We start from the raw sequence: 16,544 nt of genomic DNA on the forward strand, positions 1-16,544 counted from the left end.
GTGTCCCCTAGCAGGGAGGATCTTGCACTTACCCATGGCGATGGGAGAGAGTTCCTCTCAAAAGTTTGCTTCCTGGCCTGACCAAGCAGGCAAAAAGGAAACCCCGGCGTGAACCCCAGAGACACGCGGCGGTTCAGTGCTCCGCTGTCATTGGTCGCAGCCTGGAAAGAAGGCACCACAGCACAGCTTAGGGGCAGCACGTGCGCCGAGTACAGCTGCTCATTCACGAGAGGCTGGTTTGCCGCCCATGGGCTGCACCTGAAACGTGAAAGTTCCATTCCGCTGTCTTAAAGCGCCTCTGCGCAGAACTGCCAGTAAGCCCGGCGGCATTTTGCTCCCTCCTGCAGCCTGGCATTAGAAGTGCAGCCCGGCGGGCTAGCCATCAAATCATAGGATTGTGGGGAGTTGGAAAGGGCAATGGCATGCGTACCCACAGAGAGGGCTCTGAGTGCCCCCTCTGGCATGCGGGCTATAGGTTCTCCACCACTGCCATAGAGGATGTCCTTTTTGCGCTCCGGGGAGAGTCTTTTTGTGAACCAGATCTGTGGTGTTGGGAGAGGTGTCGGAACTTTGTTCTGATGCAATCTGGCTGGGGGGGGGGGAAAGCTCTGAATACGACTACTTTAAAAACAACTAGCTGCAAATAAACACCAGTTTGAAATCAGAGTGCCTAAAAACTGCATACACTGCTAAATGCCTAGGAAAACGGAAACGTACTTAAAAGTTAGCATATTTGATGCAAGGTGAACATAAAGGAGAGGTGAATTCCATAGTTGAAGCACCACTACTTCAGAGACCCTCAAAAGATAAGGGCAGAGTTGGACCTCACTAGAGAGAGCAAAAATCAGACTGGTTCATATGGAATGATGCTGTTCTTCAGATACCCCACCCCTAATGCGTTTAAGCTTTAACAATTAAAACTGCAATTTTGAATTGTGCCCAAAGACAAGCTTGTAGTGCATAAAATTATTTGAGTTTTGCCAAGATAAGATCCATTGTAGTTGCTCCACATCTCAGTCTAGCAACTGTGTTCTGAACCAGTTGAAATTTCTTTGAAAACTGAGCACTGTTCCTTAAATTATGAATATTTATGCATTCTAAACAAGGAGCTTCTTTTCATCTTAGAAATATAAATTATTTCATCCAGTAACTATCAGCCTTTGCTTCTGACTTACATAACAAGCAGCATTATGCATTTAATAAGTACTATACCTTGAAATACTTTCTAAAATTGGTAAAAATATAAAATACATAAATTATGCAAAACACATTTATCACGGTAATTCTCTAGCTACAGATTAATATATTTAAGCGTTTTGGTGAACTGGTTTGTATGCATTGTTTTGGAAACAGATGAAGTACTAGTGAGAAATTTTATTTGATATCACACTTTTTGATAATTTTTAACAGATCTAACTCATGGAAGAGACAGTCAGTGTTAAATGTCTTTCTCACACACAGATCCTTCCTACTGCTCAGCGCTTGCTGGATGAGTTGCTCTCTTCACAGTCCACTGCTATCAATACTGTATGTGGAGCCCCAGGTAACTCTACCAGAATTCTGTATGTTAATACAAATAATAGCTTTCAAATAGGCAAACTTTGTTTTTGAAATGCTAGGGCATTGTGCTCTGTGATTGGTAAGGGGGAGGGCAGCACAGTCAAAAGAATAAACAGAGAATCCTCTTGACCTGTTGGCTTATGAGTGGTGAGAAATGAAACATTATTTTCTTAGGGTTTCTTTTAATCCACCATGTGGTACCACTGGGATGAGAGTACAGTTTTGTTTGAGCTTTCATAAATATATTTGGAATGAAGCTCAGGTGTACTCTTTCACCTGCCACTCTGGGTAAATGGGGAAGATAAACCACTTACAGAAACATATGCAAAAATGTATCTGTTTTTTTCTTAAGATCCCACTGCCGGTCCCTCTGCCTCAGATCAAAGCACCTGGTACTTGGATGAATCTACATTAAGCGACAACATAAAGAAAACCCTTCACAAATTTTGTGGTCCATCTCCTGTTGTCTTTAGGTAAATTCTCTTTTTCCTTTTACCTTCACAACTTGTGGTGGTTCACCAAGCCAAACACAACCTCATGCCTTCTATCATAGCCTGCCAGGTGCTTGACATCCCCCCCCCCCCATTTTTGCAGATTGAGTCAGACAGTGAAAATAGATGGTCTGTCAAGCATCTGGCCAACAGCCATAAATGGCTAATAGGCTATACTTGAACAAATTAGTTTAAATTGTGCGGGCACACCTTTTGGTTATGATTTCTCTGAAGGTGGTCTGAATCTATGTTTTGTGGTTGCTTCTAAGTTATAAATGTCAGTATTTGTATTACTTTGCCCTGTGTGTTTAACCAAGAATTTGTCTAGTCAGGACAGCAAACCATCGGCTATTGATGGAACACAATGACAGCTTTTTTCAGAGACCAGTTTCTAGTGCAGTGGTGGAGAACGTCCAGCCTCTGAGCCAAATTAGACCTGCAAGGTCATTTCTCCCAAACCACACCCATTTGCCCAATACCCAACATCATATGTGATTCTAGGGTAAAGGTGGATCTGGAATCAGCTGTGTTATGGGAGTTCCCCACGGATAGTGCATTTTCAAAGGGGCTGCTCACAGTGCCCATCATTTGATCAGCGCTGAGAGGAACTCCTTCAAAAGTGATTTGTCACCTGACTGGCAGCGATTGTGCACCTTCAAATGAGTTGATGTCAAAGTGGGTTAGGGCTTTGTTTTCCATCAAGATTTGATGCATCATTTCTGGCTGCATATTTGTCTGAACGCTCTTCCATACAATAAAGTTTAGTGCATAGAAAAAGGACAGAACTCTTCTCCTTATAGCAAGCTGTATATCAAGTATCTTCTCCCTATATCTCTATATATTTATTTATATATACACATGTACAGCCCAGCCTTCACAATGCAGTTTCAAGGTAGAGCAAACAGGCCACATATTGTATAACAATACTAAGCCATCAAATAGACAATATTGGCAAGCAAAACCAGCAGCAACACCGTGGAACAAGTGATACTCTGAACTCATCCTCCGCCACCAAAGCCTGTGGGGCAGGCACGTCTCATAAGAAGGGGCACAACCTGCGGACCACCACAGAGAAGGTCTTCTCATGAACCTCTTACCCTTGAACTTCACAGGGCTGCAGAATTGCCACCAGATCCTAACACATGGGCAGGTCTATATGTGAGGAGGTGCTCCTTTGGATATTTGGGCCCATGCTGCTTAGGGCTTTATATGTCAGTGTTGTTGGCATCTGTCTCAGGAGACAGTGGAAGCATTTGCCTTCAGAGGTGAAGTCAAACTGTTGGAGATTTACAGTGCCTGCTGTGGCTTTAGAGATCAAGACAAGAGAGACAAGTTTTGTTGCAGCTGGGGAAGATGAAAGTGTCCAGTTGAGCTGATGCAAGTGTACCATGGCGTTTCTTCTTACTGCGCTCCTCCTCTGGTCACTTCTGCAGATGCACGACCTGACTGATGGTCTTCTGGTGCAGTGGTCATCTGCACGGGACACGCGCAACCAGTGCAACCATAATATTTGCCTGGATAGTAGTTCCCATCAGTACCTTAGCCACTGCATTCTGTACATGTCTTCCGCTAAATGGATGGATAGATTGCCCTATACTTCCTTTGGTGCCAGGCGAAAATGTTCCTCTTCAACCAGGCCTTTGGCTGATTAACATCCAAACTCTCTTAAATGTGGGTGGGGAGGGGGGATATTGATTTGTTCTTGTTATCATTATGTATTTTGTGTTTTTTATCTAGTATTTTTATGTTGTGAACTGCCCTGAGATCTATGGAGCATATAAATTTAATAAATAATAATAGTTTGTGTCATGCCATTCAAGTTTCTACTTAAAACTGGTTTGGTGGCTACTTCTACATTGCACTAGGGCTCCATCTTTTTTTTTTGGGGGGGGGGGGTTGGATGGTGAAGAAGGTGGCTTATCTGCGACTTTGCTCCTAAGTGATCAATCAGTGCTTTGCTTGCCTTTTATTCCGCCCCAGCATTACACTGTAGAAGAGAACCCTCAGGGGGCTTGCAATTTGATTTCCAGTTTTCTTTCCTCCTCCTACATACTGTTACAATGGAGACGGTATCCTCTGAGTACTCTTGGACAAAACCACATCAAGAGAAAGCCTTGAGCCCTTGTTGAAGCTCCCAATTCCAGCACAGGTCCTGGTTGAAGATGGAGATCAGCTCGTGGCACTCCCCAGTGAGTCAGGAAAACAGAACTCCAGCTGAAACAGTTCATCATTCCAGATGCGTACTGCTGCTCTGGAAATGGCTTCAAATGTTTGGGGAATTCTCTTCATTTCTCTAGGCATTAATGTAATTGCCTTTGGGATACCAAGGACTGCAGTTCACCTGCCCATCTTCATCTTACCATAGGGAGCCTATGGGTAATACAAGGCTTCACAAGATGGATGCTTGCCTTTGCCTTTTAGAAATAACTGCTTTCACATCCATTTAACAGAGGGATGGTAGAGAATCTTATTTCCAGCTCCAGTGAGTAGTTCAAGGCATTCGTGATTTCTCTCTTTTTGTCTTGAGTCATCAAAAAGAACATAGGAATAGACATGGCTGAGACCTACTGAGGAGTTTAATGCAGGAGGCACCAATTGGTTGGGTTGAATGCTGATCACCAATATATTGAGTCAAGTTTGCTCTCTGAATCATTTGGAGACAGAAAGGAAACACCTTGGTGTCTGTTTTCTGCTTCTGCATTCCTGACGATTTAGACTAAGGTCCTGGAAATGCTCCAGTTGCAGATTCCTATGATAGATCCCTGATAGAATTCAAGTTCATGGCATGGCTCCTAAGACCCAGAAGACAATGCTCTTGGTCCTTTATTTTGGAGATGTTCAGTCAACACATTGGTCATGGAGTGACAAGGTACCACTCACAACCAAAGCACTGGAATATATTCATCCTTTCTCATTTGATTCCAAGGAGTAGATGTTTCCTAATTTTGAGGCAACAACATCTGTAACCAGCGATTCCTGTCTGATTCCAGAGGGAGATGCCTTGAGACTAGACTGCTAGAAGGACTCAGGTTGTGTTTAGGAGATCTTTAATGGCTGCTGCTGTGTTTCTATGCTCCAGGATGGCCCTCGCATGGCTGAAATGGCAGCACTGGAAACAAAAACCCAAGAGCAGCTCAAATTTGTAGTTAATTGTACAGCAGCACCTCCTACCCTGCTTGATGGCATTGTTTATGTGCTGCAATATGTAGCTAGGATCACAGCATCCACAGTTTCAACCAGTGGCTCTGGTTCTAACTGTGGGGAGAATAACTGACTACCAAGTCTGTCTTTACGTAAGTTTGAAGGTGACTGAGCAGGGGGGACAAGTGATAAATTGAAAAGGATCCAGAAAATGCTCCTGCAACTCACACTAAAATTTCCACCGAGTTCAGTGTCCAGATGGCTTTCCATACCCAGGTAGTGGGTTGTGTGGAAATTTTTGTCCCCATGCAGGATCTGGCTACATCAGACAGTTGGGTATAGGAGATGGTTCATCTTGAGTCCTGGCTGGTGCTGGCAGGGATATCACAACTATCTTTTTTGTCTTTCCTGTGCCACAGCCTTGGCAAAGTGAAAGTTTGTGTGAGAGATCATCCAGAAGCTGCTGAAGGCTTGGTTTATTGAACTTGTGCCCTACCTACAAAGAGTCAAAAGTGTCTGCTCTCTCCTTGTTCATGTGCTCAAGAAAAAATGGAGAGGGAAAGGCCACCCTGAAACTGAAAAGTCAGGTTTTGCTGGATACTTGGGCCTCCATTTTAATGACAGTGGCCCCAGGTGAGTTCCTGACATGCATAAACCTCAAAAGATTGCATCCCAGTGAATTTTGCATAGCAAAATTATTTGCTTTGCTTCATAGGAAACCTCATTTTCAGTGCTTCACACTGACCTTGCTATAGCTTTCTTTACAAGAACCTTCACCAAGTTACTGGTGGTAAGCACTGCAGACCTTGGACTTTGGGGAGCTGAACCTCATCCTTATCTTTGCAACATTCTTATCAGTGTCTGGATGTAGAAAGAACCAGAGGTATATGGCATTAGTAATAGCCTCCCTACAGAGTTATCTCTTTTCTTCTTTCATGATGGAGAGCCTGGGTGTAATTATAGAGACTATGCAAGCTGCAGTTTTCCAGAACATTTGCTAGCCCTTCAAGTGATGGGCATACTGGCTCATCTTTTGGGGCAGCTTGAATGGATCTGGTGTCTTGAGGTTGGCCCATTTCTGGCCACTGCAGCTTTATCATGCAGTCACATCAAGGATTCGTTATGACTGTAGGTGGTTATACAATTCCAGTGTCTCCAGTCTTTAAGCCATCCCTGGTTGCTACAGAACTACTGCTTCTTTTGCTGTCAGATCCACATCTAGAAAAGTGATGCTAATGCCAGCTTGATGGTCTGGGCACATGTTGTGATAATGATGTAGCTCATAAAGCCAGCTTCATTATTAATGAGCAAACAGCAATCTTCCTGGCTTGTCTCCACTTTCAGCACAAGCATCAAGGGGCCCATGTCATCATACAGACACAACATGCCAACCGTGTTGTACCTGAACAAACAGAAGTGAATCACATCTCCTGTCTTGTGCAGAGCACTGTGTCTCATTCTGGGCCCTTCACCTCAAAGGAAAGGATAATATGCAGGCAGAACTTGGATCCCGAGGAATAGAGCCTTCATGCTCATGTCTTTGACCTCACATTTTACGGCCCTCCTATGGGATCTTCTTGCATTCCCATCACAACGCAGAAATCAAACTTCTTTTCATGAAGCAAAGATTCTTGGTGGGTTTTTGGTCTTTCCCCTACTTGTGAGAGTTCTTGCCAGTATCTGGATGGAATGGGCTGAGATCTCTTCGCTCCCCCCCCCCCGTGACTGAGATGTCCTCTCCTATCAGGCTAGTAGCCTGTGTGTCCTGCTCAGTCAGTGGTGGCCTTTGTTATTCAAAATGACTCCTCTTCATTTCTAGGCAGAGAGAAAGGGTAAGTAGACTTGGATTACTCAGCTATATAGAGTTGGACACCCTACTTACAGTGAGGAGGGATTTCACTCTTTGGGTACTTGGACATTATTTTGCCAGGACAAGGGACTACTTGGTCTCTTGGCAGCTTCATTCCCTGCTGTTCTAGTTTTTCTCCAAGGTTGGCTTAATTTAGGGGTTAAATCTAACATCCTTTGTGTACTTGGATGGCCGCTTTAAGCTCCCTCATATCGTTAGTCAACAGGTGTCTCCCATTCCACATGTAAAGCATTTTCTTAGAGTGGCCTTGCATCCTGCCCTCCAGTGGTTCATCAAGCAAATTTCTGAACCCTTGAGAGTCATTCCCCCTTCTTCATTTCTCAATATTATATTCCTTGTTGCCATTACAGTACTTCACTATTCATATTCCCTTACGTTCAAAGATAACTTTGGACTCTTCATTTTACATGAAGGTAGCTTCACCCCAGGGACGCAGGTGGCGCTGTGGGTTAAAGCCTCAGCGCCTAGGGCTTGCCGATCGAAAGGTCGGCGGTTCGAATCCCTGCGGCGGGGTGCGCTCCCGTTGCTCGGTCCCAGCGCCTGCCAACCTAGCAGTTCGAAAGCACCTCCAGGTGCAAGTAGATAAATAGGGACCGCTTACCAGCGGGAAGGTAAACGGCGTTTCCGTGTGCGGCTCTGGCTCTGGTCAGAGCAGCGATGTCACGCTGGCCACGTGACCCGGAAGTGTCTTCGGACAGCGCTGGCCCCTGGCCTCTTAAGTGAGATGGGCGCACAACCCCAGAGTCTGTCAAGACTGGCCCGTACGGGCAGGGGTACCTTTACCTTTACCTTTACCTAGCTTCACCCTTCCTGTGTCCTTAAAGTCACTTGTAGTTCCCACTGCGAGCAAAAACCTCTTTTGCCCTAAACATCTTGAGAGAAAAAGCGGTGTTGCCCAAACGTTGCACAAGCCCTTAATCTTTTGGCACAGAATTACTTGTTTTTGTTTAATAATATGTATATATGGCTTAAGTAATGAAAATATCGAAATGGCTTACATGAAACAATGTAAAATATACATAATAAAAAAGTGATAAAATCAAACTTTAAAAACAAGTAGACATTTTTTTTTAATGAAAATGTAGGTTAAATCAACCATTTTAAATTAATAATACAGAATAAAATTCAATGTCTGCGTGGGCTTGCCTAAACCTAAAAGATTTTAGCAGGCATCAAAAACAATATAGCGAAGGTGCCTGCCTAATACTAATATGCTGGGAGTTCCAGAGGGTTGGTGCTGTGACACCTTCATGAGCAGAACAAACATTATGTGCTAGTTGTAAACGTGCCAGTTTCACAGCTCAAGGCACTCAAGTGGGTACATATGGGGAAGTTTATCCTTTGTCAATTACTGGGTTTAGGGGAGAGATGGAGTGACCCCCAAAGAACAAAGCCAACTTCTAAAGGCCTTGGACGAATCACCACCTGTTGGAATTGTAGCACACTTGCTTAGAGGAGCCGTTACTTCCTTGACTTTCATACAGGAAGAAGGTATACATTTCTGTTTCACACATTGACTCTAGACATTCGGACAGCAATGTTTTTGCATCAGCAGTGGCCACCATTGATTGAAGGCTGCTTCCGTGCTTTCACCAACCTTGTGTTCAAACAGCAAATATCGCTCCCTTGTACAATTATGGCTCAGTTCTATTAAGCCCTCGTGTCTGGACTGCTGAATGGTGACAAGTATAGTAGGAAGAACTGAGAATTTGCTTACCTGTGAATTCCTCTTCTGTGTGCTCACCATAGTGATCCAGTGTTTTGATGCTCCGGACTGTAACCACAATCTTTTGACAAATAGAAGATTGGACTCAGTTTACTCCAATGGTTTCCAAAAGGAGTTCTAGCAAACTCTCTGGAAATGTATCAGGAGTACTTAAATGAAGAGATAATTATATATATAGTGTCTTACCAGCACTGCAGCTTACCCATCTCTTAATGATCCTTTCCAGCAATGTGTAGCCATGTTGGAGTATTTTGTTGTTCTAGGACATACTGATGGATTTACTGGAGACATATGAGACCTAATAGCATTTGTGGTCAATTGACTAAAGCGCAGGATTGACAGATTAATATGTTTCAGTTATCTTTGATGGATAAGATTCTTTGTGTAACATAGGCAAATTTTTCACCCAAGAAAGCAATTTACAGCCATAGTCCAAGTAACTGGGCCTAATACACAACCTTGTCCAGCTTGTTCAGGTTTGCCTTTTACTCATCAGCATCAACACAGCTGTGTCAAACAATATTTTATTTTTAGTTGGAATTTTTTTACTGTGAAATCATCTAACTTGTAATAAGGGTGCTGCAAAATTCAGAGTGTTGGACCTGGTAGATATGAGTTCTTGTATAAGCTGTAGATGTGATGACTGGCCTCTAGTGTAAATCTCTCTGTTGTTCAATTGCAAAAATGGGAGTAATAGTGCTAGGTCTCTCATTATTGGGCTGAAGGCTGGAGATGATGAAGGCTATAAAATAACTTTTCCACCTTTAGAGTTACAGCAACAGCTATTCTGCTTCTGTTTGTTACCTTGACTTTTCCTCCTAACCTCTATCTTGTCAAATTTCACAGTGATGTGAACTCTATGTACCTTTCGTCCACGGAGCCCCCAGCTGCCGCCGAATGGGCCTGTCTCTTGCGTCCTCTGAGGGGGAGGGAGCCGGAGGGCATCTGGAACTTACTTTCTATTGTTCGGGAGATGTTCAAGAGACGGGACACCAATGCAGCCCCTCTGCTAGAAATTCTAACAGACCAGTGCCTGACCTACGAACAGGTACTATTATATATACATATATGTTATTTAAGGCATTTATACCCTGACTTGTGAAGAATTCTGAGGACAGTCCACAAAAGCGATTTGATTCACAGTGCGTTGGGGAGGGGAAGGGCGTGATGACAATGTAGTAAGCCTTGGGGGATATTGAGGTATCAAGACTTCTTGACCCAGCTGTGAACATCCTGCAGAAAAGCAGTTCAGTATTATTTTTAGGGCAGATACTTTTTAGTAAGGCAAAGGTGTACTTCCCTTGATGTCTGTTAAGCGTGGAATTATGTGTCTTAACATGTCTGCATCCTCTCTCTACAGATAACCGGTTGGTGGTACAGTGTAAGGACATCTGCATCCCATAGCAGTGCAAGTGGGCACACTGGCCGTAGCAACGGCCAGTCAGAAGTGGCTGCTCATGCTTGTGCGAGCATGTGCGATGAGATGGTGGTTCTCTGGAGGCTTGCTGTCTTGGATCCGACCATCAGCCCTCATCGGTAGGTAGTGGGATCAGACCTTAATGAAGCTGTAAAATGTGACATTTTGACAACCAGCCCATTAATGGATCTCTATCTTCTGCGTTTGAAATATTTAGGTTTGAAGTAGTTACAGATCCAAAACGTGCAGAGGGTGGAGGGAAGATTGCCATCAAAACTCCCATACTGCGTTCCCATTGTATCCTGTGCCTCTTTGGCCTTGCACTGCTTCATAACGCTCTATACTTCTGATACATAGTGATGGTGGATGGCGTTTGCTTATCATACTGTTGGGTTTTGCTACCAAGAAAAGAAGATTATATTAAAGCATGAAAGAGGGATCAATTTGTGGTACTTGTTAAAAGCTTGCTTGGAGACCTCTGACTACCATATTAGCAGAGGATGGGTGTTGACACTGTTTACAACCCTCAGAGTTACTTCAGTGGGAATGAGAGCACATGCGTTGCCGGCATTTTTTAATTAAAATATCTGACGTAGCAGGGGTGGGAAAGGCCCCTGTCTGAATCTTTGGAGAGTTATTTTGAGGCAGAGTAAACACTATTAAGCAAGGTTGTCAAATGGTCTGTCTATGCATAAGACAGCTTTATATGTTCTTGATCATCTGAGGCTTGATGCTATCTAATATAAATGCAGTCAAGAGTATTAAGAAATCTGAATTGGCTGTGTAACTCCTCATCACAGCTCAGTGATAAAAGTAACAAAGGAACGTTTGTAAGGAGGATCTGAATTTAGTACAGTGGTACCTCCGGTTACGAACTTAATTCGTTCCGGAGGTCCGTTCTTAAGCCAAAACTGTTCTTAATTTTGCTAATGGGGCCTCCCGCTGCTGGCGCGCGACTTCCGCTCGCATCCTGGGGCAAAGTTTGCAACTAGGGGCATCCACTTCCTAGTTAGCGGAGCTCGTTACCCGAAGCATTTGTAAGGAGGATGGTACGTAACCTGAGGTTCCACTGTATCTTAGATGGGGCGGAAACAATAAATCTGGAAATCTTGCTTTGTAGCTCCTCTGTGCCACTTACATGTTCCTTCTCCCCTGTAATTCTAGGCGGAGAGATTTGTGCGCACAGCTGAGGCAGTGGCAATTGAAGGTAATAGACAACGTCAAAAGGGGACAGCACAAAAAATCCCTCGAGAAACTATTCCAGGGGTTCAAGCCAGCTGTGGAAGCTTGTTACTTCAACTGGGAGGAGGCCTATCCAATTCCAGGCATCACGTACAGCAATGCTGACAAGAAGAACTCCTTTTGTTGGGTAAAGGCCATCCAGCAGCGAAACTGCCGACCGCAGTGTGGAGAAACCATTTGTGAAGCGGGGAGAGCTCATGGTCTGGATGTTTCGGGGACGTGCTTGCAACTAGGGGATCGGTCTCGCCCTGCCTCTCAGGAGCCCGCTGTGCGCCCCAAAGAACTCATTGGGAAGCGGAAAGTTGTGTCTGAAGGTCCCCAGCGGGTTCTGAGAAGACTTTCAGCCGAAGGTGATAAAGCTGCATACAAGACGGCTGTGAACAAGGGCGGCAAGCTTCCAGTGGGAAAGACCTTGGCCAGCAAACATAGTGGGAAGCGTCGCATGAGCAGCGAGGACAGCTCTCTGGAACCGGACTTGGCCGAGTTGGCTTTAGATGACAGCAGTTTGGCCCTTGGCGCCGAGGCTAGCAACACGTTCAGCTTCACAGACAGCCCGTTGAGCAGAAGTTACAGGGATACCTTTGAGGATGATGGTGGGGTGTATTTCTCAGAGGCAACTGAGCCCACCCTCAGGAGTAGTCCATCCAGCAAGAAGAACCCAAAGGACCCAGTGGGGGAAGTGGGTAGTGGAGACGATGACATTCCTTGCCCTGATGAAAGTACTGGTGGGGTGAGTTTGAAGCCCAAGGAAGTGGGGGAGAATGGTGCTGCTGGAGGAGGAGGAGAAGAGGAGGAAGACGACTACCAGGTGTACTATCTGAATCCCCAGGAGGTTGCTAAGGAAGAGGATGACAAGGCTGAGGGAGGGGTAGAAGAAGAACAAGACATATTTGCTGGGATAAAGCCCTTGGAGCAGGAAAACCGCATGGAGGTAAGGGGAGCATGTGTGTAAAATCACCTACAAAAATCTGTCTGTCTAGGCTCCTGCAAATGTATACAAGTTCAGGGAAGTTCCAGAGCTCACTCCTGCTTACAGCCAAGGGATAAGATCTATATAGCCAAGAGGAAATGTTGTACGATTTATGATTTGTGTGTTGATTATGGATTGTTTCTTCTGTCCCTCCAAATAATTGATTGTAATGGTATGCCTTGGAAAAGAACAGGATATGTTTCCGTCATGTTTCACATTTTAACGACGTGTAGCATTTATGTAGCACTTTTTGAGTTTTTGCATATGTTGCTCCTTGTGAACAGCTCTGTAAGGTAGGTTAATGTTATAGGGATGACCTCCCTGCCTCCTAGCCAGCTGTAGAGCACACACTTTGTATGCAGAAAGAAGGTCCTTGGTCCAGTCCCTAGCATCTTCCTTTAAAGGTGGATCATAGGTAGCAGGGCTAGGAAATACTTCTGCCTGACACCGTAGAACTGCTGCAAGGCAGATTAACTGGACAGTGCTGCGCTATGAAGGCCAGTGGTCTTCTAAATCAGCAGCATACGTTGTTGTCATAGTTGCAAATGTGAGGCTAGAGCAGTGTTTCCCAACCTTGGGCCTCCAGCTGTTTTTGAACTACAACTCCCATCATCCCTGACTAGCAAGACCAGTGGCAAGGGATGATGGGAATTGTAGTCCAAAAACAGCTGGAGGCACAAGGTTGGGAAACACTGTTCTGCAGTGTTTCCCAACCTTGGGCCTCCAGCTGTTTTTGGACTACAACTCCCATCATCCCTAGCTAGCAAGACCAGTGGTCAGGGATGATGGGAATTGTAGTTCAAAAACAGCTGGAGGCCCAAGGTTGGGAAACACTGGGCTAGAGTAGTGACATGGTTGCAGCCACCTAATGAGGTAGTTGCTGAGGTGGTATTTAACACAGAAACTTTCTGGCTCATTGTCTTGGCCAGTATGCTACAACAACCCTCTATGCCCGTGGCAGTACCTATACCTGAGGTCTTTGGTACTTCATTATTTGCAGGAGATTTCCCTCCCTTATTGTCCCCCTCAATAAGAATGCAACTCAGTGATGGAAATAAAAATAAAGAAATAACTGAGTCTTGGGCCCTAAATTGTATTCTGAAAAGTCATCCCCGAGGTAGTTTGTTGAGTTTTTTTCCATAAATCTAAACTCTGTATTGATGATCTGAAAAAGCAAGGGCTTGAATCTGTTCTGTTTGCAACCCTTCGTTTACAGATCCTGTTTGCTTGTGCGGAGGCTCTCTATGCACATGGTTACAGCAATGAAGCCTGTCGCCTCACAGTTGAGCTTGCCAAGGACTTGCTGGCCAACCCTCCTGATCTCAAAGTGGAACAGCCCCCAACCAAGGTACAGAGCTGCTATGGGGACTGTTTGAATGGAAGGGGGAAGTGTAGTATAATAGCAGGACAGAAATGGTTTCTCTTTCAGAGCTATGCTTTGCTGTGGACAAATACTGTATGTAATATTGCCCGGAGTCCAGGGCAATTTTCTTTGTCCAGTATTTTTCTTTAAAAAAAAAATACCTTTAAAAGTAACTCAGTTCATATAAACTGACATAGTTTGCCTAAGGTACACTCTTGATGAATTTTTCTTTGATGATAGAGACTTCATTATCTGCATAATGACTAGAACCATGTTAATTAAAGAGTGTGTTGAATTCTCAGGATCCTGAATTCTGTAACCAGCCCCATCACAAGATATACCAAGTAGTCATAATTTTAATGCTTCACACAGTGGAATTGCTGTTCTATGCAGATGAACTCTTGCAGAAAAGCTGAATGAATTCATCGGCTGCATCAGTTTTGATTGTGGGAACTATTGGATGCATACTCATGCCTCAGCTGCTTTTTTAATGGAGATGTCCTGTGAAATCGAGGAGACCAGATAAATTTCTAGGGCCCTCTGACAAATTACCAATTAGCAAGTCACCAGGTTGGGTTCTTAACCGTGAAATTACTAATCTAATTAAAAATATGCAACTTTTCATTAAAATCAGCCTTCTTAATGCGGTTTGAAAAGTTCAACAGCACAGTGTGGTGCAGATCTTTTTATTAACCGAGTCAGAAAATTACAGGTCTGTTAAACCCCCCCCCCCCCCAGTTTATTCATGAAAAGGCTATTAAAGAGCTGTACAGTAGTACCTTGGTTTAAGAAAAGCTTAGTTTATGAACAACTTGGTTTAAGAATGCTGCAAATCTGGAAGTAGGTGTTTTGGTTTGTAAACTTTGCCTTGGAATAAGAACATGTTTCGCTTCCTGTTGAGTGTGTTCCATTTGTAAATTGAGTCCCCCGCTGCTATGGGAAAGCATGCCTTGGTTTAAGAATGCTTTGGTTTAAGAACAGACTTCCGGAACGGATTAAGTTCTTATAAGCAAACAGTCTAGCTGAGGCAGAATTAGTAGGGCTTCTGCAAAGCAACTAGACAGTACTAGATGACCATTTATGCTGTATAATGTATGATACAATGTGAGCTACAACAAAATTAAAATGGTGGCACTAGAAAATGTAATGGATAGCACCCTTCACTGAATTGGAATGCAGAACTTTCTTGGGCCATATCACCACCAGATTCTTCCATGAAGCTTCTGGATTAGCATTTAAGTCATGATGCTTAACTTTCCCCATAAACTCAGATGGGACTTAAAGTGAAACTAACTTAGTCTGTCAGTTTCCCTATGTTTAAACTGTTTATCCCACAGGGAAAGAAAAACAAGGTATCCACCAGCAAGCAGACATGGATGGCAACAAACACCTTATCCAAAGCTGCTTTCCTGCTGACCGTGCTGAGTGAACGGCAGGAATACCACAATCTAGCCTTCCAGATTGGCATGTTTGCTCTGGAGCTGCAGAGGCCGCCAGCCTCTACCAAGGCTTTGGAGGTAAGTGTGTGCTTAGATGTGACGTTACACAAAGCCAAGGTCAGGGAGTTTTCTGGTAGCCCGTGGGTAAGAGGCAGCCTTTAACTGTTAGCCACTGTTGCTTGATCTGAGAAAATGGAGGCTCAGTGATGTTTTTTGTGCATCATTTAAAGCACTTCTGTGTTACTTTTGTTATCCAATGTCTCTGTAGAGAGGCCCTGTGGATTTGTTTTATTCCTGGCTTTTGTGTCACACACAGGTAAAGCTGGCATATCAGGAGTCTGAAATTGTGGCCTTGCTGAAGAAAATTCCACTTGGCTCTAATGAGATGAACACTATTCGGGGAAGAGCTGAAGAGCTGAGGGAAGGAACCCTGTGTGATTACCGCCCTGTCTTGCCTCTTATGTTGGCCAGCTTCATATTTGATGTCTTATGCACGCCAGGTAAAGCCCTTCAGATTTGTCTAAAGAAGAGGAATCTGTACACGCCAAATCTTTGGGAAAGGGTGAATGATGACTTGCTTCTCTTCCTAAATCTTGAGGACAGACTTCTGCAGAACAAACTCCATAGTCCCATGCCTTTATAGAAGCCACTTAGCACTTGTATGTGTGAGATCATCCTGCACATCATGAATGTGGATCTCCAGTACTGCCCAAACTCTCATGCATGAGAGAGGTCTGGAGGCACTTAACTCAGTTGTATGGGCTGGGCCTTTTACAACTGACACATATAAAGGGAACCTTCATTTGGGCTGTAGAGCTTACCTGAGCTGAGCTCTTACTTGATTAATCTCATGGACCACATAGCTGCCCTGCCCCGTCCAATGTCCAGAAGCTTCCTTGAACCCTGTAGTTACATAGCAAGTTCAGGGACTGTGTCCATATTCTAAAAAAAAAAAAGGCCAGTTTCAGTCAGTACTGAACTTCTGCTGCAGGTTTTGCCCAGGTAAACCACTGGATCCAAGAACAAATTCTGTAGCTTTCAGGATGGCATTTTAAGGATATAGACACTTCCTTGTGGTGACTGCAGTCCTGTTTCCAGCTTTATTATACTAGCAGCCTTGCCAAATTAATTCATTCTACTTTGTAACTCCCCCCACCCACCTTTTCCTTTCTAGTCTTCACAGATAACAAATCTGTGATTAGGTGTAGACGCACTCCTTCATTGTCTCCCGAGACAAATGGATGCCAGCAGATTAGGTGTCGGATGCTTTTGTGGCCTTTTAATAATACTTGGTTGAGTTAATTTAATAAACAGATTTCTTTTAT

At 44.1% G+C, this 16,544-nt stretch overlaps 1 protein-coding gene across 5 annotated transcripts in view; it reads left to right on the top strand.

Moving 5' to 3' along the window:
* ZSWIM8 (zinc finger SWIM-type containing 8) overlaps positions 1–16,544 on the top strand; it is a 60,928-nt gene that overhangs the window by 22,153 nt on the left and 22,231 nt on the right. For all 5 annotated transcript variants that reach the window (XM_079975074.1, XM_079975073.1, XM_079975075.1 and 2 more), the window contains exons 6-13: positions 1,462–1,543; positions 1,913–2,033; positions 9,635–9,836; positions 10,149–10,324; positions 11,370–12,378; positions 13,634–13,765; positions 15,118–15,297; positions 15,536–15,719. In XM_079975074.1, coding sequence (XP_079831200.1) covers positions 1,462–1,543; positions 1,913–2,033; positions 9,635–9,836; positions 10,149–10,324; positions 11,370–12,378; positions 13,634–13,765; positions 15,118–15,297; positions 15,536–15,719 — 2,086 coding nt within the window. The remainder of the gene's footprint in view (positions 1–1,461; positions 1,544–1,912; positions 2,034–9,634; positions 9,837–10,148; positions 10,325–11,369; positions 12,379–13,633; positions 13,766–15,117; positions 15,298–15,535; positions 15,720–16,544) is intronic.

This window comes from Podarcis cretensis (assembly GCF_951804945.1).
Source record: "Podarcis cretensis genome assembly, chromosome: 5".
Lineage (NCBI taxonomy): Eukaryota > Metazoa > Chordata > Lepidosauria > Squamata > Lacertidae > Podarcis > Podarcis cretensis.